Source organism: Littorina saxatilis, linkage group LG16 (genome assembly GCF_037325665.1).
Source record: "Littorina saxatilis isolate snail1 linkage group LG16, US_GU_Lsax_2.0, whole genome shotgun sequence".
Lineage (NCBI taxonomy): Eukaryota > Metazoa > Mollusca > Gastropoda > Littorinimorpha > Littorinidae > Littorina > Littorina saxatilis.
In genome coordinates this window covers 19,877,200-19,900,093 of record NC_090260.1, presented here as the reverse complement: position 1 = coordinate 19,900,093, position 22,894 = coordinate 19,877,200, and the positions used below count along the sequence as shown (strand labels likewise).

At 45.1% G+C, this 22,894-nt stretch overlaps 2 protein-coding genes across 6 annotated transcripts in view; both read right to left on the bottom strand.

The window, feature by feature from the left end:
* LOC138951467 (hepatoma-derived growth factor-related protein 2-like) overlaps nt 1-22,844 on the bottom strand; it is a 55,766-nt gene extending 32,922 nt beyond the window's left edge. For 3 of the 5 annotated variants that reach the window (XM_070323066.1, XM_070323068.1, XM_070323069.1), the window contains exons 1-9: nt 22,440-22,844; nt 22,115-22,191; nt 20,184-20,319; nt 18,318-18,461; nt 15,341-15,391; nt 14,006-14,131; nt 13,222-13,453; nt 12,336-12,435; nt 9,274-9,354 (exon numbers count right to left, since the gene is read on the bottom strand). In XM_070323066.1, coding sequence (XP_070179167.1) covers nt 9,274-9,354; nt 12,336-12,435; nt 13,222-13,453; nt 14,006-14,131; nt 15,341-15,391; nt 18,318-18,461; nt 20,184-20,319; nt 22,115-22,191; nt 22,440-22,520 — 1,028 coding nt within the window. In that variant the 5' untranslated portion in view covers nt 22,521-22,844. The remainder of the gene's footprint in view (nt 1-9,273; nt 9,355-12,335; nt 12,436-13,221; nt 13,454-14,005; nt 14,132-15,340; nt 15,392-18,317; nt 18,462-20,183; nt 20,320-22,114; nt 22,192-22,439) is intronic. The other 2 variants (XM_070323067.1, XM_070323065.1) reach the window with 2 other exon arrangements.
* Nucleotides 1-22,894, bottom strand: part of LOC138951510 (lysM and putative peptidoglycan-binding domain-containing protein 1-like) — a 333,283-nt gene that overhangs the window by 227,208 nt on the left and 83,181 nt on the right. The gene's annotated exons all lie outside the window — the stretch shown is intronic.

Sequence of the window (22,894 nt, the reverse complement as noted above, 5' to 3'; positions counted from 1 at the left end):
CAAGAAATATCCAACGTTAAAGTTTTCCGGACGGACGGACGACTCGGGTGAGTACATAGACTCACTTTTGCTTCGCATGTGAGTCAAAAAACATAAGCGGGGTCGGCGGGAGGGCATAAACTATATGATTCGGGTAAGTATATTAATCAAATGAAAATTTACTTTTAATTTACTCTTACTCCGAATCACATAAAGCAGATAGCTTCAACAAGGCGGTGGGAAAGAAAATCTAACTCACTCTCAAATCCTTGCCAGGAACTGGCCCCCTGCAACTAAGGCAGGGAGGGCTCTAGAACCGTCCTGCCGGACAGCCGCGATGTCTCTGAGATAATAGTTTATGAAGACATCATCAGAGCGCCAGTACGCCGTGCGCAACACCTCCTCCAGCCTCCTTGACCGTAACACGGCCAAAGAGGAGGCCCAGGCCCTGGTTTCGTGGGCTCGGGCCGAGCCAAGGGGAAAAACTGGCTGCGTCCCCCCCTTGTCCGAACGGCTCCACTCGTAAGCTTGTCGAATGAGAGCAGACACCCACCGAGCCATAGTCGTCTTAGCAATGTCTTTTTGTCTCACCGTGTTAAGGGAGATAAATAAGAGGTTTTGAAATTTTGATTTAAGCGGCTGTGAACGGGCAAGGTAAATGTCAAGGGCTCGGACAGGACAATTAACCGAGTCTGGATCTCCGGGAGCCAGGATATTCATTTCATTTATGCCTTTGACCCCGTCCGGGGTATAGGCCGCCAACAAGAGCTTGCCAGGCACTCCGATCCTGGGCCAATCTCTCCAGTTGTCTCCAGGTGTAGCAGATGTGTTTCACCTCTGCCTCCAAGTCACAACGCCAGGTGTTTCTCGGCCGGCCTCGTCTCCTCTTGCCCTGCGGGTTCCATGTGAGGGCCTGTCGCGTGATGCTGGTTGTCGTCTTGCGGAGTGTGTGGCCAATCCACCGGAAGCGTCTTTGCAGAATGTCCTGTTCTACGGATAACTGTTTTGTTCCCTGCCAAAGGTCTTTGTTGCTGATGGTGTCAGGCCAGCGAATTCGGAGGATTCTTCTGAGGCAGGTGTTAATGAAGGTCTGGATTTTTCTTGTGATGGCAACTGTAGTTCTCCAGGTTTCGGCTCCATACAGCAAGACTGACTTCACCGTGGTGTTGAAAATCCTGAGCTTGGTGTTGATGCTCAGGTCTGCTGATGCCCATATGTTCTTCAGTTGAAGGAAAGCTGCTCTTGCTTTGCCAATCCGGACTCTAACATCAACGTCCGTGCCACCCTGCTTGTCGACAATGCTTCCGAGATAGGTGAAATTGTCAACCTCTTGCAGTGCTTCACCATCCAGCGTGATGGGGGTCGTGTTGGGTGTTGCATTGGTCTAAGGACCTTGCTCTTCCCCTTGTGGATGTTGAGGCCAAATCGAGCGGAGTTGTTGGCCAGTGCTGGTAGCCAGGATGTTGGTTAACGGTTTAATATGAACCAGCGGGGATGCTTGTTCCGGAGGCTGATTCTTCGCCAGAAAATCTGGACGAAACCTCAAGGAAACTGAGCCATCGGGGTCATGAGAGATGTCCTCCGGACTTCCGGAGAGGGCATGTATCTCACTGCTTCTGCGAGCAGATGCTAACAGCAAGAGAAACAGCGCTTTGCGTGTCAAGTTGGGAAGACTAGCATCTCGCAAAGGCTCGAAATCTGCCGAACGCAGAAATTCGAGAACCAGGAAGAGGTCATGAGAGTGAGACCTAATCTCCTTAAGGGCCGTGCCCTTAATAACGTCCGAAATGATGCCGCTGACATCAATGGAACGTTCTATCTGCCTTCAGGTCACGGAGATAGCCGATCTCCTCACCCTCAGAGAGGAAGTGGAAGCTCCCTGAGAAGACAGGTAGGAAAGATGGTTTGCAACATGCATAGAGCGTGGAGCCAACGCGTTCAAACCATGGGCCTGACACCAGGTTGCCCAGGCCTTCCAATGTGATGCATACACAGACGAAGTGGACGCCCTGTGAGAGCGTTGCACCAAGTCAAGTGTCTGTTCTGACGCTCCAGAACGCCTCAGCGAGGACCGTACAACCTCCACATGTGAAGTTTCAGCAGCTGGGGCTCTTCGTGTGGAACGCCGGTACGAGGCTGCACCAGTCCCCCCCTCACGAGTGAGAGAGGAATGGGAGGGCCGTGAGCGAGTCTCAGTAGGTCCGCAAACCATGCCTGAGAGGGCCAAAGGGGGGCGACCAGCAGCCGTGATGGCCCCTTCAGGTCCGCCTTCCGGATTACTCGGCCAAGTAATTGGAAGGGAGGAAAGGCGTAAGCCTCCAGCCCCGTCCAGGGAATGTCCAATGCGTTCGTCTGCCAAGCCTCCGGATCCGGAAATGGCGAGACGAAGATCGGAAGCCTCTTTGAGAATCTGGTGGCAAAGAGATCCACCAGAGGCTTCGGGACGAGGGCCCAAAGACGAAGCAGCGCCCCGTGAGTGATCGTCCACTCTGATTGAAGCACTCTGTCGGAGCGACTGAGCGCATCCGCCAGAGTGTTCAAGCTCCCCGGAAGGTACCTGGCTGTGAGAGTGATCTGATGTTGCCAGCACCAAACCAGAATCTCGCAGGTCCTGCTCGAGAGAGACGGGGACCGAGACCCTCCCTGCTTGTCCAAGTAAGCTGCCACAGTCGTGTTGTCTGTAAAAAGATGAACATGCCTGGCCTGAAGGGAGGGCCGAAACTCCGCCAGAGCCAGAGCCTCCAGCTCCAGCAAGTTGATGTGCCCCAAGGCTCTGTTCTGCCGACCACAGACCCGACGCTGTCTGTCGGTCCGTGTGTGCCCCCCACCCCAGCAAGGACGCAACTGTGAAGAGGTCCGTGTCTGGGGGAGACAAGGCGATCGGCACACCCCTGCAGACCCAATCCATGTCCAACCACGGAAGGGTCGCTGACTGAAACCATCCCTGGAGAGGGACGAGGGCGTTCCAGTCCACACAGGGAGAGTCCACGTACGGTTTCAGTGCAAACTGAAAAAGCCGCTTGTGAACTCTGCCCAGGGGAACCAAGAGAGCCATAGACTCCATCTGCCCCAAGATGGAGGCCAGCATCCGGAGGGAAGCCCGCAGGAGGCAAAGTGGAGCGAATAAGACCTTGGAGCTTGTCCACCCGCCTTCGGGAGGGTTGGACAGTCCAAGAAACCGTGTTGAAAGACATCCCTAAGTATGTGAACGTCTGAGACGGAATCAGCTCCGACTTTGATCGGTTGATCGAAAAGCTCAACATGTTGGCTTCTCGAAGAACCGTCCAGATACACCCGCAGTCGAATACCCTGTGACCTCACCAGTGCGCATAACTGTCTCACCACCATGGTAAAAACCCACGGTGCTAGAGACAGCCCAAAGGGGAGAGCGCGGAACTGGTAGATCTGATCGCCCCACCGGAAACGGAGCCATTTCCGGTCGGACGGATGCATAAGGATGTGAAAATATGCATCTGTCAGATCAATCGAGGTCGCCCAGTCTCCTGGGCGGAGGGAGTCTCTGACCGAGGCTGGCGTCTCCATCTTGAATCGTATCGTTCTCAAGAAGGCAGGGGTGTACCTTAACTTTTTTTGCTACCAGCCAGGGGGGCCGGTAAGTCAAAATTTGAACCGGCCCCCCAAAATTCCAACCGGCCCCCAACCAGCCGGGATTTCCAACCATATAAATGGCTCGTGGATCGCGCGTTGGCCGCGACAAACACACAAAAACCTACATTTATACAAACAATGCTCACATGCTTATTTTAAATGCCACAAACAAACACAAGACATAAACAAACTTTGTATGTTTGGGGTGCTTTAATTATTCACTATGGTTCAATAACAAAGCAAACAGTAAAGTATCAATTCAATGAAGAAAACATTTTATCAAATCAACATTCACCCACTCACTGTCACTCAGTTAACCTCACTCATAGTAGTCAAATGCACACCCTCATAATTATATAGTCATACCATTAATCATTTACATGCAAAGGGAAACAATCACACACAAGTCATCCCCTTTCTCAGTGTCACACAATCACACATTAACTTTCACTCTGTCTCGTAATTGCCAGTCTTAAAAAGTTGCAGAATCTTTGGCACATCTAAATCTCTAAACACAAATTTACCTCCTGGTATCACATTCTGATCACAAGTAAAGTTGAACAAAAGAGTTTAAAAAGTCAATAACACGGTGTTAAACCACCACCAGGTCTAAATCTCTAAACACAAATTTACCTCCTGGCAGTCAGGCACACATTAACACTACACATAACTACAAGTAACAAATCACAATCTATTGCAAGAATAACAGTTACTGAAAGTCCACACAAACTCACTGGCACATAACATTTTAATTTAATACATAAAGTATCACATTCTGATCACAAGTTGAACAAATGCACATCTAAATCTGAGTTATCTCTAAACACAAATTTACCTCCTGGTATCACATTCTGATCACAAGTAAAGTTGAACAAATGAGTTTAAAAAGTCAATAACACGGTGTTACACCACCAGCAGGTCTAAATCTCTAAACACAAATTTACCTCCTTTTCGACACACAGCACAATGCATCTCCTGTTTCGTGTCGTCGTACACGAGCCATTCTCTTTCTTCGCCGGTATCTGTCCTCTTCCATCTTTCCTGCCATTTTCTCTGCCGTGTTTCGTTATCATACTGTCTCTTTTTACCTCTTTTTTCATCGTCCGTTCTCTGGGTTTTTTTGCGGCGGGGGAGTGACAGTGTCAATAAATCTCCACATGTTTACAAGCGTGTGCACAGCCGTACAGTACGAAGTTTGAATGCGAGTGGGGAACTTCCGGAGGTGGTCGCGTTAGACGCGAGAAACATGGCGTCCGATATTATAGCAGACGAACCGCGCGAGATCTTTGTTCGCCGGCCGTTCCGATCGACTGCGTTCATCGAAATTTGAACTCGCCAGGCGGGCGATTTCAGAGGAATTTCGAACTCGCCCGACGCGATTTGAAGTCGCCGCTGGCGAGCGGGCGAGCGCCAAAACTCAGCCCTGAGAAGGTATTGAGATGCGATAGATCCAGGACGGGACGCCACGCTCCTGAGGCCTTGGGAACGGCGAAAAGCTGCCCGTAGAACCCGAGGGAGCTGTGGTCCAAGACCCTCTCCACCGCGCCCTTCTGCAACAGAGAGGCAATTTCCGCCTGAAGAACGGACCTTGCCTCCTGCAAGGAGGGGGGCTTGAAGACCGGAGGCCGCCGGGACAGAGGTGCCTTCTCTCCATGCCAAAGCAGGTGAAAGCCCGATCTCACAACGCCCACAATCCATTGGCTGTGTACAGAGACCATCCCATGAGAAAGTGCCCGGGAGGGGCCCCCCGCCATAACCAAAGTGGAGGGCGGATGAGATCGGGAGCACTTCATTGGGGGTGGGGCTTGCTGCTAGAGCCGCCCCGCCCCCTGCCCGACTGCCTCTTGTCTGCCGGCTTGGGTTGGCCAGAGGCCTGAGCTGGCTTTGGCTGAGAGGGCTTGCTCTGCTTCAAACCCTGTAGAGAAAAGTCGGAGAACTGCTGATTTCTGTTCGACTGGATCTCCGTTCTTCTGGCATCAAAGACCAGATGGCCGAACAGAGACCCCTCGAAGCTCTCAAAGTGCTCAGTAAACTGAGAGTGCGCGAGGAACAAGTCCCTCCGACACATGACGGTATGAGCGTAATGCAGGGAGGACAACCGCATCTGCTCCTCATTCACCCTAGCAAGGGCGGAGAGAAGCGTGGAAACGTCATCAGCATCCTGATCTGCACTAAGTGTGAAAGGATCCAGTGACTCAGTGAGAGAACGGGAGAGAGCTCTTATGATCGTCTCGGAGATGGAGGCAAGTTCCAAAAGCTGACGACCAATCTCCTCTGAAGCGACAAGGGTGTGGTCTGGCAACACAACACCTGAGTCCTTCTTGAAAGGCTTAGCCAGCAGAGGAAGCAGTTCCTGTGTCACCGGCAACGATGCACGCGGAAGCACAAAGGAGGCCAACAAGTTCCGGCCAGGCTTCGGCAAGGTAAACTTCTTGTGACAAGAAGGAACGAAGGTCGAAGCCTGTGTAGCCGAAGCCAGCTAAGGCTGGGCCTGTTCCGGAACTGGACCGTGAGGTACGAGTAGCGGAACAGGAACGTTGGGGCAACCACTTCCGGCAGGGGATGGTCGAGCCAACACCTGCGAAAGATGGTACGCCACCGAAGGAGACTCTGCGAAACGGAAGCGGGAATCACCCTCCTTCGGGTAACGAAAATCCGACATCGCCGACGGAGCGGCGGAAACGGAAGCGGCCGAAGCCGATGCCCCGTCCGGGAAATATCTGTAAGTCACCTCCGTCGCAGCTTCGAGGGCAACCCGAAGCTGTGACGGAAATCCAGAACGTGTCTGTTCACTGACTACAGACTGTGTCTCAGAATAGTCAAGTGAAGTACAAGGACCGAAGTCACAGATGCTGGTGGCAGGCTGGTGAACTGGATAGCCGGAAACCGGAAACCCATCCGAACGGAACCCGTCCTGACTCATCCCCTGACTGGCAGGAAGGAAAGAGTAAGAGGAGGGAACATCCGGAGCCACTGGAACTGAATAGGCTGTCGACGCAACACCAGGCGGGTGGAGTGAAGACTGCCCCGGCCGGGGCTGAAAGCCTGAATGCCCGTAGGGCGGACGCTGTTCCTCACTCACTGACATCCGCGTAGGCGCGGCAGGAAGAGGAACAGCGTATCCGGTCGGAGCTGGAAAAGCAACAGACGAAGCCGCACAACGCGGAAGCGAAGGTTGCGTTGACTGGGGCCGGAAGCCCGAATGCCCAAAGGCAAGTCCACGGTCAACTCCAGTCAAGACCGCTGCGGGTACATGAGATGGAGGACCTTCGGAAGCGCGACTACCGGAAACGGAAGCCGCCTTTGATCTGAAACACCCGTGCACGCAATGTGAATTGGGGGAGTCAGAACAGAAGTTTGCCGGTTGTGATCCTGCACCAAAGAACTGTGTCCAAAAAGGGAGCGTCCGGTAGCCTAACGAGGGCCGGTGGACCAGTTCAACTTACCGTCCATGCCCCCCAAGGAGGCAGAAGATGAAGCGGAAGGACCCACATCTCGGGAAACCGTCGCCGCCGGAACCGCCAAGGACGCCAAAGAGCGAGCGTCACCCACTGCCGGCGGAAGAACAACACTGGCAGGCGGCGTGGAACGCTTCAATTCTTCCCGCACCATGCTGCGAATTTCTGGAACTAAAGAACTAAGCAGCGTCGATACGAGAGCAGCTTGCTCCGATGCCGACACGGAGGGAGAGCAAGCAGGAGAAGACAAAGAAGTGTTTGACTGCCCCCCAACCGCAAGGTCATTTGGGGCAGACATAGATACAGACATGACGGTATTACGTGCTTCAATCAATCAATCAATATGAGGCTTATATCGCGCGTATTCCGTGGGTACAGTTCTAAGCGCAGGGATTTATTTTTTTATTTTAATTTTACGCAATTTATATCGCGCACATATTCAAAACAGGCGGTTTGGAAGATGAAGTAGAAGATTTAGGTTTAATCCTGCCCTTGACATCAGCCTTGCCACGTTTTTTTATCTCCGTCAGCCATGCTGACCAACAAAAATGGCGGCCAAACAATAACGTTACTGAGAAAATTACAAGTCCAAAAAAGGACGAAAAGTCAGGAACAACAACCAAAATTCCTGTCAAAAATAATGACACAAAAGGAACGAGCTCACCCACTACGAAGCAGAGGGCAAGAAAGACGGGTAGGTGGCCGGTGGGTGTCAAGCAAACCCCAACCAGAACAGCCCCACGAGAACCAAAAATTCAACGACCTCCTCCTCAGAGCTGAAAAAGTCGTATGATATTGACCACGTGTTGAGGAGCGGTAGTGATGTAGTACACACCAATGGGAGGTAACTCCCCTGGGCTGTGCTCATTACCATGGCTACCAAAACCTTTTTTGTGGTGGGGTTGCTTCCCTTTAAAATTGTTTAAGACGGGTAGCCTTTTCAGACCTTAGCATCTCAGACTACGTCAATGCTTTATGTGATTCCAAGTAAGAATATGTAATTTAATACGATGTGTGCGTGTTTACATATGCATTTGTGTATTTTATTATTTGGATTAGAATTATGAAAAGATCTATTTCCAAAGGCACTTCAGCAAATTTCAAACAATCAACCCTCCCCAAAAATAGACTAGAGTAGAGAACAGTTTTGCAAAGAAAAAACAAGTCGCGAAAGGCGAAAATACAACATTTAGTCAAGTAGCTGTCGAACTCACAGAATGCAACTGAATGCAATGCAACGCAGCAAGACCGTATACTCGTAGCATCGTGAGTCCACCGCGCACGGCAAAGGCAGTGAAATTGACAAGAAGAGCGGGGTAGTACTTGCGCTGAGAAGGATAGCACGCTTTTCTGTACCTCTCTTCGTTTTAACTTTCTGAGCGTGTTTTGAATCCAAACATATCATATCTATATGTTTTTGGAATCAGGAACCGACAAGGAATAAGATGAAAGTGTTTTTAAATTGATTTCGAAAAAACAATTTTGATAATAATTTTTATATATTTAATTTTCAGAGCTTGTTTTTAATCCAAATATAACATATGTATATGTTTTTGGAATCAGCAAATGATGGAGAATAAGATGAACGTAAATTTGGATAGTTTTATAAAAAAAATTTTTTTTACAATTTTCAGATTTTTAATGACCAAAGTCATTAATTAAATTTTAAGCCACCAAGCTGAAATGCAATACCGAAGTCCGGGCTTCGTCGAACATTACTTGACCAAAATTTCAACCAATTTGGTTAAAAAATGAGGGCGTGACAGTGCCGCCTCAACTTTCACGAAAAGCCGGATATGACGTCATCAAAGACATTTATCAAAAAAATGAAAAAAACGTATGGGGATATCATACCCAGAAACTCTCATGTCAAATTTCATAAAGATCGGTCCAGTAGTTTGGTCTGAATCGCTCTACACGCACGCACACACACACACATACACCACGACCCTCGTCTCGATTCCCCCCTCGATGTTAAAACATTTAGTCAAAACTTGACTAAATATAAAAAGACTAGAGCAGAGAACAGTTTTGCGAAGAAAAAAAAAGACTAGAGTAGAGAACAGTTTTGCGAAGAAAAAAAAAGACTAGAGTAGAGAACAGTTTTGCGAAGAAAAAAAAAGACTAGAGTAGAAAACAATTTTGCTTCAATCTTACCAAAGTGCAATGACTTCCAAGTACGCTCAACAAGCACAACAAGACACAAACGTTTTCACTTTTCTCTTACCGTTCTTCATCGTCTTTCAACTTGCGTTGGATTTCTTTCTTCCGCTCGGCGTCCTTCTTTTGGTAGCTGCTCTCCCCGTCGCTGCAAGCAGACAATCCACATTCCACTCTTGCTGTTGCTGTATGTATCAGTGTGTGTGTGTGTGTGTGTGTGAGTGTGCGTGTGTGTGTGACTGTGTGCAATTCACTTGCCTTGTATCTGTGCAATCAAATTATGTATGCTGCAACTGTGGTGTGTGAAGGCTAGACTCTCAACCGTAAAGGCTGGGATTTTTGTCTTTTTCTTTTCTTCATATGATGAAACCTGAGGTTGTTGAGACCTCCAAAAAAAATCATTACAAATTTTGTCTCAGAAAGGAGAAAGTTTGAGTGGAGGTCAATTCAAAGACTTTATAGAGAAAATGTTGGAAATAAGATTCTTCAGCAAAACCCTTACTTGCAAGTGCTACTGCAGAGCAATACAGTGGAACCCCCTTTTAAGACATCTCAATGTAAGACTTCCTCCCTTTTCTTTCTTTCTTTCTTTATTTGGTGTTTAACGTCGTTTTCAACCATTCAAGGTTATATCGCGACGGGGAAAGGGGGGAGATGGGATAGGGGAAAGGGGGGGAGATGGGATAGAGCCACTTGTTAATTGTTTCTTGTTCACAAAAGCACTAATCAAAAAATTGCTCCAGGGGCTTGCAACGTAGTACAATATATGACCTTACTGGGAGAATGCAAGTTTCCAGTACAAAGGACTTAACATTTCTTACATACTGCTTGACTAAAATCTTTACAAACATTGACTATATTCCATACAAGAAACACTTAACAAGGGTAAAAGGAGAAACAGAATCCGTTAGTCGCCTCTTACGACACGCTGGGGAGCATCTTCCTCCCTTTAAGACCCTGTTTTTGCTACACTTTCTATTCATAACCGCTGTAAATTTACCTCCATTTTTTTTTCTTCTTCTGCGTTCGTGGGCTGAAACTCCCACGTACACTCGTGTTTTTTGCACGAGTGGAATTTTACGTGTATGACCGTTTTTTACCCCGCCATTTAGGCAGCCATACGCCGTTTTCGGAGGAAGCATGCTGGGTATTTTCGTGTTTCTATAACCCACCGAACTCTGACATGGATTACAGGATCTTTTTCGTGCGCACTTGGTCTTGTGCTTGCGTGTACACACGGGGGTGTTCGGACACCGAGGAGAGTCTGCACACAAAGTTGACTCTGAGAAATAAATCTCTCGCCGAACGTGGGGACGAACTCACGCTGACAGCGGCCAACTGGATACAAATCCAGCGTGCTACCGACTGAGCTACATCCCCACCCATACCTCCATTTTAAGACTCCCTCCTTTTTAAGACCTGATTTTGTCAGCTTTTTGGAGGTCTTAAAAGGGGGGTTCCACTCTAGATTGAACTGACAACAGATCTCCAAACAATTTCTTTTTCACTAAATTTCAGTGAAAATGTCACTCTCATTCTCAGAAAAATCAGATAAAAAACAGCAGCAAGAGAGAGAAAAGATAAACTCATAAAGTGAAAGAAAGATAGGGTGACAGTACTTTTCGTACACAAAATTAGCAACTATCGCTTTCGTTTTAGAAACTAACTTTATATCAAATTCCTGTAAGTTTCATTTACAATATAGCAAAATAAAAAAAGCATGGTTCACTTTGGTTTTGAAAAACAATTTTGTATCAAATCCTTGCAAATGTCATTTACAAAAGAATACAAGCATGACACGCTTATCTTTCTTCAATCAAAACATAGTTGTTTTTCCCAAACAGCAGTCCCAGGCACACTCTCTATCACAATTCCTTCACAGTTATGTTGTTTAAAGCGAAAGATCAATGGCAGTAATGACAGAAACAAACTTAATGCCTACAATCAAATATTCTATTCTGAGAGGCAAACGAAGAAAAATAAATTAACAATTCTCTTCTACCTAAAAAGAAAAGCATTCGTTGTGCAAGTTCTACTTTCAAAAGGCGGTGGACACATTTGCATAAAACGATTCCTGTGATTAAATTCCTGTACTAAGACAGAGATCACATAATAAAACTGCTATTTTCTTCCTAGCAGGAACAGATTAATACTGTACACCGGATTCAGAATAAAAAGCAAACATAAAATGCTGAGGGTGAGAGGAAATAAGTATGGCGACAAATGATATGTGAGATCACAGAAAGACGGCCGAGTACTTCTTCTTCTTCTTCTTCGATCATGGGCTTAGACTCCCACGTTCACTCATGTTTTAAGCACAAGTGGAGTTGTACGCATATGACCGTTTTTACCCCATTCAGGCAGCATACGCCGATTTCGGGGGAGGTATGCTGGGTATTTTCGTGTTTCTATAACCCACCGAACTCTGACATGGATTACAGGATCTTTTCCGTGCGCACTTGGTCTTGTGCTTGCGTGTACACACGAAGGGGGATAAGCCACTAGCGGGTCTGCACATAAGTTGACCTGGGAGATCGGAAAAATCTCCACTCTTAACCCACCAGGCGGCAGCGACCGGGATTCGAACTCACGACCTCCCGATTAGGAGGTTGACGTCTTACCACCACGCCACTGCGCCCGTCAGGCCGAGTACAAAAACAGTGAATAATTATGCCACAACTTTGCATATTATGCACCCAGAATTCAAAGGCACACTCGGCTCACCTTCTAGATCTGGCCAGACTTGGACACATACCAAAAATCAACACCCTGACTACTTGTCGTGTTAAGTTGACATTTTCTGATGAATGAATTTCATAAAAAGCCATTGGGTGCCTTTACAAACTTAATACATACAAACATTCCTACTGTGTACCGAGGGCACCCAGGCCGTTCATTTCAGGTATGTGACCAAGTAGAGGGATGGTCTTATCCCATGTAAAAGCCTGACCAGACCTCAGATGGGGGAATGGGGGTGGGGGCAGCCAACTGTTTTCACAGGAAGGAGTGTCACTGTGTGCCTTTAACTGTCCAAGCAATTATTAGGTATGTAACACATACAACCTGACCCTGACACCATTGACCCTGAGATCGGAAGAGCACATGCATGAGTGATGGCACACTACTGACCTATCGTCGTTGCTGTCACTTAACGAACTCAGGCTGTCGTCAGATATGGTGGACACCTCCTTGGCTTTGCGACCTCCCCCTCCTGCCTTGCCGCCTCTGCCTGTGTGGTCAAAAGAAAAAACATGTATGTTACCTTCACTACCACATTTGTTTGGACCTTAAAATGACCTAATCAAATGTTAATATGCTGTTCTTTTTCTTCTGCGTTCGATGACTGCGACTACTCGTACGCACAAGTATTGTCTAAAATATATTCGCACATCCATCGCGCAAAGAAAAAAGAAACATTATAACCAATAGAGAGTGTCTGCAGTGCCCCTCTACAGTGTGGACAACGTTTTACGACACAAATTCTGACCACTACCCGGAGTGAGAATCAGAAATGAGTACCAGGACTTTCTTTCTTTCTTTATTTGGTGTTTAACGTCGTTTTCAACCACGAAGGTTATATCGCGACGGGGAAAGGGGGGAGATGGGATAGAGCCACTTGTCAATTGTTTCTTGTTCACAAAAGCACTAATCAAAAATTTGCTCCAGGGGCTTGCAACGTAGTACAATGTATTACCTTACTGGGAGAATGCAAGTTTCCAGTACAAAGGACTTAACATTTCTTACATACTGCTTGACTAAAATCTTTACAAAAATTGACTATATTCTATACAAGAAACACTTAACAAGGGTAAAAAGAGAAACAGAATCCGTTACTCGCCTCTTACGACATGCTGGGGAGCATCGGGTAAATTCTTCCCCATAACCCGCGGGGGGTAGTACCAGGACTCACAACAAATGTTTGTGATAACTTAATTGAGCGTAGAAATTCTAAGCTTGGCACAACAGCGTAGCAATTTGTCTGAAACATAGCAGTTGGCAGCTCTGATTCACTCACCCCTCTTGGCGCCAGAAGCGGGCGTTTTGGGCGCTCGCTTGGCTGGAGGTTTGGCTTTGCCGCGGCCTTTCTTGGGAGCTTCCTCCTCTTCCTCTGCATCACTCCCCTTTTCCTCAGCCTCCTCGTCTTCTTCACTGTCGGTAGCGGCTGGTTTCGCGGACCGTCTTCTGCTGCCGCCGGCTTTCCCTCCTCGCTTCTTCTTGCCTGACGTGTCCTCCTCTATCTCAAAATTCTGCAATAGCAATAAGGTCAAGATCAACCAGTGATTTTCAGTTCAACAGCCTGATGCAAACAAAGAGCACACCTTTACCACAAGAAAAGCAATTGCTCACATGACTCACCTTTGTCATGCGTGAAATGAATGATGGAGAAAAATAAAATAAACAAGTTATTTTCATTACTTTATTGTCCCATCGCTGGGAAATTCGGGTCGCTTCCTCCCAGTGGAAAGCTAGCAGCAACGGAGTCGCGCTACCCAGGTGTCTGCGTGTTTAGGTGTATTCAGCCACCTGCACTTATGGCAGAATGACCAAGGTCTTTTACGTGCCATTGTGATGACACGGGGGTGGGACATGGCTTCCGTCTCTGGGTCTGCACATAAAGTTGACCCGTGTCCGTCCCGGCCCGAATTCGAACCTGCGACCTTCCGATCACAAGTCCAGTGCTCTACCAACTGAGCTACCGGGCCCCCAGTTAAGCAAATGCTTTAAACGACTCTCCTTCGTCATGTCCATTAGAATTGTGTAGGTCTCAAAAGGACGATTTCACTAGTCACTCTGCTCACCTCGTCACCAGAGTCGTCACTGGGTGGGGGTGTCCCTTCGTCAAAATCTTCCTCGTCTTCCACATCCGACGCTCCGCCTTTTCTTCCTGCCTTCGAATTCCTCCGAGCCCGCTTCGCTGCTGGTTTCTGGGAAAAATTCGTTCACATTAGATCTCCCACCCTTTTCATTGTAAAAAAAATGTCTGCATTATTTCTGTACAAATGCCAAAAGTTAAGAGTAAAACAAAAGTATCTCCCGTAACTAAGAATGAATGATCTGCTTAATTCACAACTCAAATTTGCTTCAATGCTCAGCCTCTGACCATGTACAAACTCAAGTCTAACCACCATCCTTCAGCATGCATTCTGAACTAACAAAATTGTTCTCTTACAAAAGAGCATTACATTTTGTCAAACAAATCTCAAAACTCTCATTTTCCAAAAGATAAACAACAATGTCATGCACCTGTTTTCTACCTACTACTAATTCTACAATATCCCTCTCACCACAGTCACAAAGTCAGAAAATATGCAGTGCACAGCCCCTTTTGAGACCTCCATAAATCAGAAAATTATGAAATGGAGGGAGTCTTACATGTATTATGTACAATGGAGGTACATTTATGAACAGACAAGAGGCGAAGCCTTCAAGGCTCACGTAAGAAATCGACAAACAGTAACACAAACTCAATCACTCCGTCACACACACACACAGAAAGAGCACAGGTGACATTGTGCAAGAAAGCGAGACACTAGATGTAGATCTGTCTGTCTGCATGTAGCCTACTTACAGGGACACGACTGCCAACTAGTCTCGGCCCGCTCAAAATAATAATGACCGAGACTTTCAGTACTTCCTTCGCGTGACGTCTAACCCTCTTACGTCATAATGTGACGTCAATGTAATGTGACGTCTTCAAATGTTAGAGTTTCTACCACAGACATACACACGCACGCACGCACATACGCACAGACAGACAAAGTTACGATCGCATAGGCTACACTTACGTGAGCCAAAAATCTGATAAAGCAAGGTCTTACTCCTAAAATGGGGGGAGAGGGGGGGGGGGGGGGTGGAGAGAGGAAGAGAGTTTCACTGTGTCAAAAACAACAGCAACACCAGGGGTGGTGGGCATGAGAAGGTGCCCAACTAGGTGGGACCCAAACTCTGGGTTCCATTCGTTGAACTTGAAAAAAAATCTTAATGTCGGCCAATCAAAACAAAGGTCAGGTCTGACCCAGAGTTGGGCACCTTCTTGTGGACACTACCTTTGGACAGCACCCCTGCTGAAGTATCCAGTTATGGTACAATGTGTATATTACACAAGAATAAAATATATATCGTAAGTTTCTTACCGCCCCGATACTGCTGGCTCTTCTGCGTTTCTGCGCCTGAGCCTTGTTGCCCTGCAAACAGTCACAAGTTGCAATGATGACTTTCTTACAAGATGAATAACAAGCACATCATGCCACTACAAACAGTCACAAGTTGCAATGATGACTTTCTTACAAGATGAATAACAAGCACATCATGCCACTACAAACAGTCACAAGTTGCAATGATGACTTTCTTACAAGATGAATAACAAGCACACCATGCCACTACAAACAGTCACAAGTTGCAATGACTTTCTTACAAGATGAATAACAAGCACATCATGCCACTACAAACAGTCACAAGTTGCAATGATGACTTTCTTACAAGATGAATAACAAGCACATCATGCCACTACAAACAGTCACAAGTTGCAACGATGACTTTCTTACAAGATGAATAACAAGCACATCATGCCACTACAAACAGTCACAAGTTGCAACGATGACTTTCTTACAAGATGAATAACAAGCACACCATGCCACTACAAACAGTCACAAGTTGCAATGATGACTTTCTTACAAGATGAATAACAAGCACACCATGCCACTACAAACAGTCACAAGTTGCAATGATGACTTTCTTACAAGATGAATAACAAGCACATCATGCCACTACAAACAGTCACAAGTTGCAAAGATGACTTTCTTACAAGATGAATAACAAGCACACCATGCCACTACAAACAGTCACAAGTTGCAATGATGACTTTCTTACAAGATGAATAACAAGCACACCATGCCACTACAAACAGTCACAAGTTGAAATGATGACTTTCTTACAAGATGAATAACAAGCACATCATGCCACTACAAACAGTCACAAGTTGCAAAGATGACTTTCTTACAAGATGAATAACAAGCACACCATGCCACTACAAACCTTATGCTATCAGTATTATAATTACAACATCTGCATAACTGAATAGAAACCTTCTCGCTTGATTTTTACACAACACTCAAACTAACAAAATAAACTCAAAAACAAAGACAAGAGCAATCAAACATAAGAAAGCAGTGATGTACATTTTAGTCGGTCTCCGGTCTCTGACCGATCCAATTTCCCCAGGACCTATAGCTTTAACCCCAGCAGGACACAGGTCCGATTAACCTACAGAAGAAGTGGTCAAGGGTCCGATCGTTTTTGACAATGAAGCGGACATGCGGACTGTTCAATTTTCAAGAGGAAAGCTTGTTTCGATTTTGCCAAGCTAAAGTAAACACTGCGTGAGGAAAGCTGGTTTCGGTTTTGCCAAGCGAAAGTATGCACTGCGTGTGACCAGTTTGTTGAGTGAACGAGGCGCCAAATGGGATCTGATTCTTTGAATTAATTTATCCTCAAGTTGGATCAAGAAGAAAAAAAGAAAACCGTCAGATGCCTACCTGAAAAACATTGTCGACAGATGGGCAGTGAAAAAAACCGACAACTGTTCAAATAACTTTGAAATGTGATTCAATCCTTTGAGTATCTAGTCATGACAGTCGCGGAAGGTGGAAGAAAGTAAACTGAAAAATCTTTTTGAATGCGGTTTTACGAGTCGTGTTTTTGTCCTATTGAAATTGCAATCTCAGGACACTGTGTCCTATTGATTTTCAGTCTTCAGGACAATTGTCCTAAAGGCTGCTAGAAAAATGTACATCACTGAGAAAGGTTAACTTAATGGGACATTTACACTAGAAAAAATAAAAAGTTCACAAGAACTTCAACATATATGTATCAGTCTTTGAAGGGGACAAACAAGATACACAACAGATATACAGTGAATCGAGTGATTAAACGAGTCTGCGACCTATCTTTGAATGCTAGACAAGAAGAAACCAGGACAAAAACAGTAAATCTATAATCTAACAAAACTTGTTCAAAAATGAAAAGACCATTGGGGAGACAAAAAATGTTCAAAAACAAAGGAGATCTTTGCACACCAAGACAAAGACAGCATAATTCCAGTGTCAAAATGTTTGCCTACAGAGGCTTCTTCAGGACAATATTTACGTAAAGAAAAGCAAACTTAAAAACCGAAACCAAACGGCAGAGAACCAAAATAAGACAAGGAGAGGGAATGACCACACAAAGATGTAGAGAAAAATAAACAAGAAGAGCAAACGCTCGATCGAGTCACTTTCGCAGTTCTGAATATTATATGAGGCATCAGATGGACAGGAAGAAATTGCTATTCACAACACAATGAGTCACGTTCACATAAAATTTGAGCCCGGTCACTTTTATAGTTTCCGAGAAAAGCCCAACGTTAAGTTGTGTGTTGCCGAACAGAAAAGGCTAGTTATCTCCCTTGTTTTTCTGATAACGTTCGTAAAAGGCTACAGATGTAAATACTTTGATGTAAAGAATAATCCTACAAAGTTTCAATCACATCCGATGAACTTTGTCAAAGATATAAAATGTCTAATTTTTCCTTTGACGCTGACCTGTGACCTTGAAAAAGGTCAAAGGTCAACGAAACCATCGTTAAAGTGTAGAGGTCATTGGAGGTCACGACTAAACAAAATATGAGCCCGATCGCTTTGATAGTTTCCGAGAAAAGTCCAACGTTAAGGTGGTGTCTACGGCCGGCCAGCTGGCCGGACGGCCGGACTAACACTGACCGATTACATAGAGTCACTTTTTCTCAAGTGACTCAATAAAACCAGGGATGGCCAAATCTCAAACTTTTCACTTGCCAGCCGGGCGAGTAACTTCAAGTTACTAGCCCGCCAGAAATTTCGCCGGCCCGCAGTGTTTATATGCCTATGAAACTCGATGGTAAAACAAAAACTGTTGCATTTGACCAGAATTTTCATTGGCCAGCCAGGCGGTTTCTACTAGCCCGCCAGATTTTTACTCGCCCGTGGCGATCGGGCGAACGATTTGGCCACCCTTGCTCACCTTTAGTCTTTGTCTCTCTCACACACACAGCCACACACCTCTTTCTACACACACCACTCTCAATCTCATGCTTACCCCTTTGGGTTTGGGCTTCTCCTCCTCTTCTTCCTCTTCCTCCTCCGGCTCTTCCTTTTCTATCTCTTCCTCTTCTGGCTCCTCTTCCTTTTCTGGCTCCTCTTCCTTCTCCTCTGCCACCACAGCAGACTCATTTCCACCCCCCTGCACATTGCAAGCATACAAATTAGTTTCAATGTACACTTGACCCACTTTTAAAACCCACGAAAGTCTTTGAATACCAGGTTTTAAAGGCTGCCTTCTTCTTCTTCTACGTTCCCGGGAAAGGCTGCCATATTCGTAGCGTTCATTAATTAATTCACATTGTTTACATGTGCCAATAATGTTATAAAACTGTACCTAAGGGGATATAATAACGATTAGCTGTAGCTTTCGAACACAGAAAAAATTATTTCAGTATTGCAAAGTGGTGTTGATAGTGTCGAATGTAAACAGAACAGTCTCAAACGCCATCTTTGGTTTACGAAACGTCCCGAAGTGACGTCAACGGTCTAAAAATAGCCCAAGTCCTGGAGAACTGTTGCTAAACAATGCAATAAAGAATTAATTATTTCTCGTAATTGGTAAGGACTTCAAACCAATAAACTTTGCAGGAAGCTTAATTTATACATCCCCGCAATGATGGGAAAAGCCCTGGAAGTAATTAAACTAATTAAATAGGACTATGTCAGCCTTTAAAAAAAGAGGAACATCAGGAAATCTCAATATGGAGCTTAATCTTCAAAGGTTATAAACAGAAAATCTTAAAAAAGGTCTTAAACAAGAAGGGCAAAGCCCACACGACTCACATGCTGAACAGACCTTGATCTTTCTTTCAGAATAATTTTACAATAAAACTGAGAAAAACAATATTTATTCAGTAAAGAAAATAATTACAGAAAACTAATGCCATTGTGAGTTGCACATTCAGTAATTGCATCCAAGTTATGGTGCATACTGTGTCAAAAGGTTCTCCATCCTAAAATAATCGCTGGTCATTAGGGGATCGAGTCGAACAAGAAACGTCAGTTCTCCGACTTCTCTCTAGTCTGGCGCCTGTAGCATACATAGCTAAGGTTGCCATTCTCGATAACTTCAGAAAAAAATGCGAAAATGTGAAAAATGGTCGTTTTTAAGACTACAATTACGGCTCCTGTGACCTTGAACTTGAAGTGAGGTCAAGTTGCCGCACATGTTTTTTGAGATCTTGTAACCATACACCATCAGACCACATCAGGTGTTGATAGACTTAATAGTGTCCAAGAAATATCCAACGTTAAAGTTTTCCGGACGGACGGACGGACGACTCGGGTGAGTACATAGACTCACTTTTGCTTCGCATGTGAGTCAAAAAATGGGAGTCTCCACTGTATCAAACAAACTCGTAGTATACCCATCTGAACAGTGCAAACATCTCACCTCAGTTCTGTCTACACAACTGACATCAAGATTCAAATACTAAAACTCGTTAAGGGTGCTGGTCACAGGAATGTCCAGATACTGCAGGGAGTGGCCAGAAAATGGCTCAAAATTTCAGAAGACCCATTGATTGATTGTCTAACGCACTGATTGAAATTTGAATGATTTGCATTTGACAAATGACACAGGTCGTGGCCATAACGATTATAATGGCTCAGACTTCTTCTTCTGCGTTCGTGGGCTGAAACTCCCACGTACACTCGTGTTTTTTTTTTTGCACGAGTGGAATTTTACGTGTATGACCGTTTTTTACCCCGCCATTTAGGCAGCCATACGCCGCTTTCGGAGGAAATGGCTGAGACAACAACCGCAGTGTCAGCATCTTCCAACCTAAAGCCTTATGGGAGTGGGAGTGTCTGCTCTTTCAGATTGAAGTGTAACACAGTAGACGAGAGTCTGGATACTCACCTTTCCTCGGAATTTAATATTCGGGTTGTTTTCAATTTCCCACAAGCCATCGTTAAATCTTGACCGCTTGTTCGACTTGGCGTACTTCGCCTTCCACTTCTCGTAACAGTACACATCCTTGGGACCCAGAAATGCACTAAAAAAGAGAAAAGAAAAAAATGCCAAGAGAGAAATCAACACAAAATAGAAGCAACAGAAATCTGCACATTTTTGCTTTTTTTCCTGCAGAACTAACTTGCATGGGTGAAACCTAAAAAAAAAATTGACTGAAAATTCTGAGGCAGGGGTCCAGGGGCCGCCCAGGCCCTGGCGGGGTACAGGTGCAGCGCCCCGTTGGGGGGTCCAGGGGGGCAAAGCCCCCCAGCTGGAAACAAATTTTGACGTTTTATAGGTGATTTTATGGCCTCTCCTGGGCTCTAAAAAAAAAAAAGTTACACTTTAATGCCTGTCAAAAACCTAAGAGATGTGATCAGCCTTAAAAAAAACATAAAATCTTGGATTTTTATTTTTAGTCCATTCACACTAGTAGTACTAGAGGTCCATTCCAACTTATTCTGCTTAAAAGAGTGTCAGAAAGATAGACTGTGCTGAAGCAAGCAGAGAAATGAGTAATAAGTAACAGCAGATCCTATCAAGTCGATGAGCCACAAAAACAATGCCCTTGTCCAAAAACAACAATTTCACCAAACAAGTCACACGATCATGCGCTTATAACACATAACGATACACGCTCAAAGACAAACAACAGAAAATGACAAAACTAATAACACATGAAAAACAGCAGCCATATATCATATACAACATGAACACCTGAAGTTAATGTCGTGTTTATTTGATGACTAAACTGAAAACTACACCAAAGATACGCATTGAAGTTGAACCAAAGATCCAAAGATACGGAGCACGGCCCAATGAAAGAAAGAATGAAATGGTCGACGTAAACTTAGACTTTATCACGAAGTCGGTACAGCTTTTTTGTGGTGTTTGCTTCTTGCGCGTGCATTTTCTTCCCGATAATTCCATAATCTCTTACTTTGGAGCAGATGGCACACAAATGTCACGGTGTATCAAGATTCTGAAGCCACTTCCGAAAACACTCTACGGCTTATGCGCGTTTGTTCGGTTGGTCAGCACCGATTAACTCTGTTGAAGCGTTAAAACTGAAAACGGGTATATTCTATGCTTTAATCATTTCATCACTTCATCGGCTCGTCAAAACACGGAAAAAAAGCGGCTTCCTTTGGAAATAGAGCCTTTCATTCGCTGTCAGAGAAATGAAGCGACCCGAAAGTCAGAATCCTGCGAAGTTTTTAACAACAAGACGCGGGCTGTATTCTTACACAAAAGAGTACTTCTGTTCAAACCGAAAGCTGAAACCGAATCGCGTCAGCGCAGTTCAAACGAGTTTCGCGAACATCGCTGCAAGTAAAGTGATTTCAAAATATTATTTTTTTGGTCAAAATTTCGGACTGGCGGAATTTCCGTCACAACATTTTTACAATTGACGGAAATCCGTCAATTGACGGGCTAGTTTCACCCATGTATCTTGCATTCCTTCAAGCCCCCCGCTGCTGTTTAAATTTACAATGCAGAACTATCTGTTACAAGATGCATCGCGAAAGGCATAACTTCTTATTGCTATCACTATTTTTTTCTCCTTCACACAAACTTCCATCATGGAAAGTAGAATGGACTGACAAAAATAAAAAATTGATGTTAAAAAAAATATTCTGATATTAGTTTAGACCTTTAATTTGTTTCCTCTTCTTTTACCTCTTAAAACATAATTCATTCTGGTATTGGTAAAATACCTTTGGAAGTTGTAACTTTAGTCAGCAAGTCATGAACAGCAATATTACTAATATAAATTGTTATAAACACAACATCTGAAAGTGAAATAAGAAGTAGCCAAACTGAGAAAAGACGTTTACGTTTCATGTGTGCCGTAGAAGAAAATTGGAAACTTTCCCTTGGGTGGCTTGACAGCCCCATCTGGTAGTTCGTCAATCTGAAAACAAAATGAACAAATTAAGAGTAAGTAAATAAGCATTACAAAATTCTTTTTAAACTAAAAGCACAGACCACTGACGCGTGCATCATTGAGGCGAGACATGCTTGCGTCTCAACTTTATCATAATCAAGTCAAACCTTGATGCTGCAGTAAAACTCAGTACATCTTCCGTTGATCAAATGCCAGAATTGGGTTTTCATTATTCAACGTACAGTATTGTCACAGATAGAGATACAGATTCTTACCCGTGCTGGCCAGTGGGGGTAGCCCTTCATCTTGGCAAATATCTTGTCCCCTGGTTGGTAAAACATGCCATCCTTCGACATGTTGCCCCTGCAGGTCAGGTTATCAGAAAACTTCCTTTCGATTTCACAGTATCACAACTTCAGCAGTGAAAATGAAATGACGCGCCTAACCAATCAAGTCACTATCACACTACAAGTACAAGCAGTTCAGAAGTCAACATGCCGACTCAACAAAACTTACAAAAAGCGACTACAGATCTCTTCCAAACAAATGTCAACACTCAGAATAAACTTCTGTTCGATTCATACAGTCTTCTGCAGGTTACTTATGGTGGTTTTGAAAGCAAATCTGGTTCTTCCCTAATCTAGCGCAATCGTTTGCATTATTCCCAGAGCGCCGCCATGTTTCTGTAAATGTCTTCGTTTAAATCTCGCACCAGACGAGAGGTCGGAAT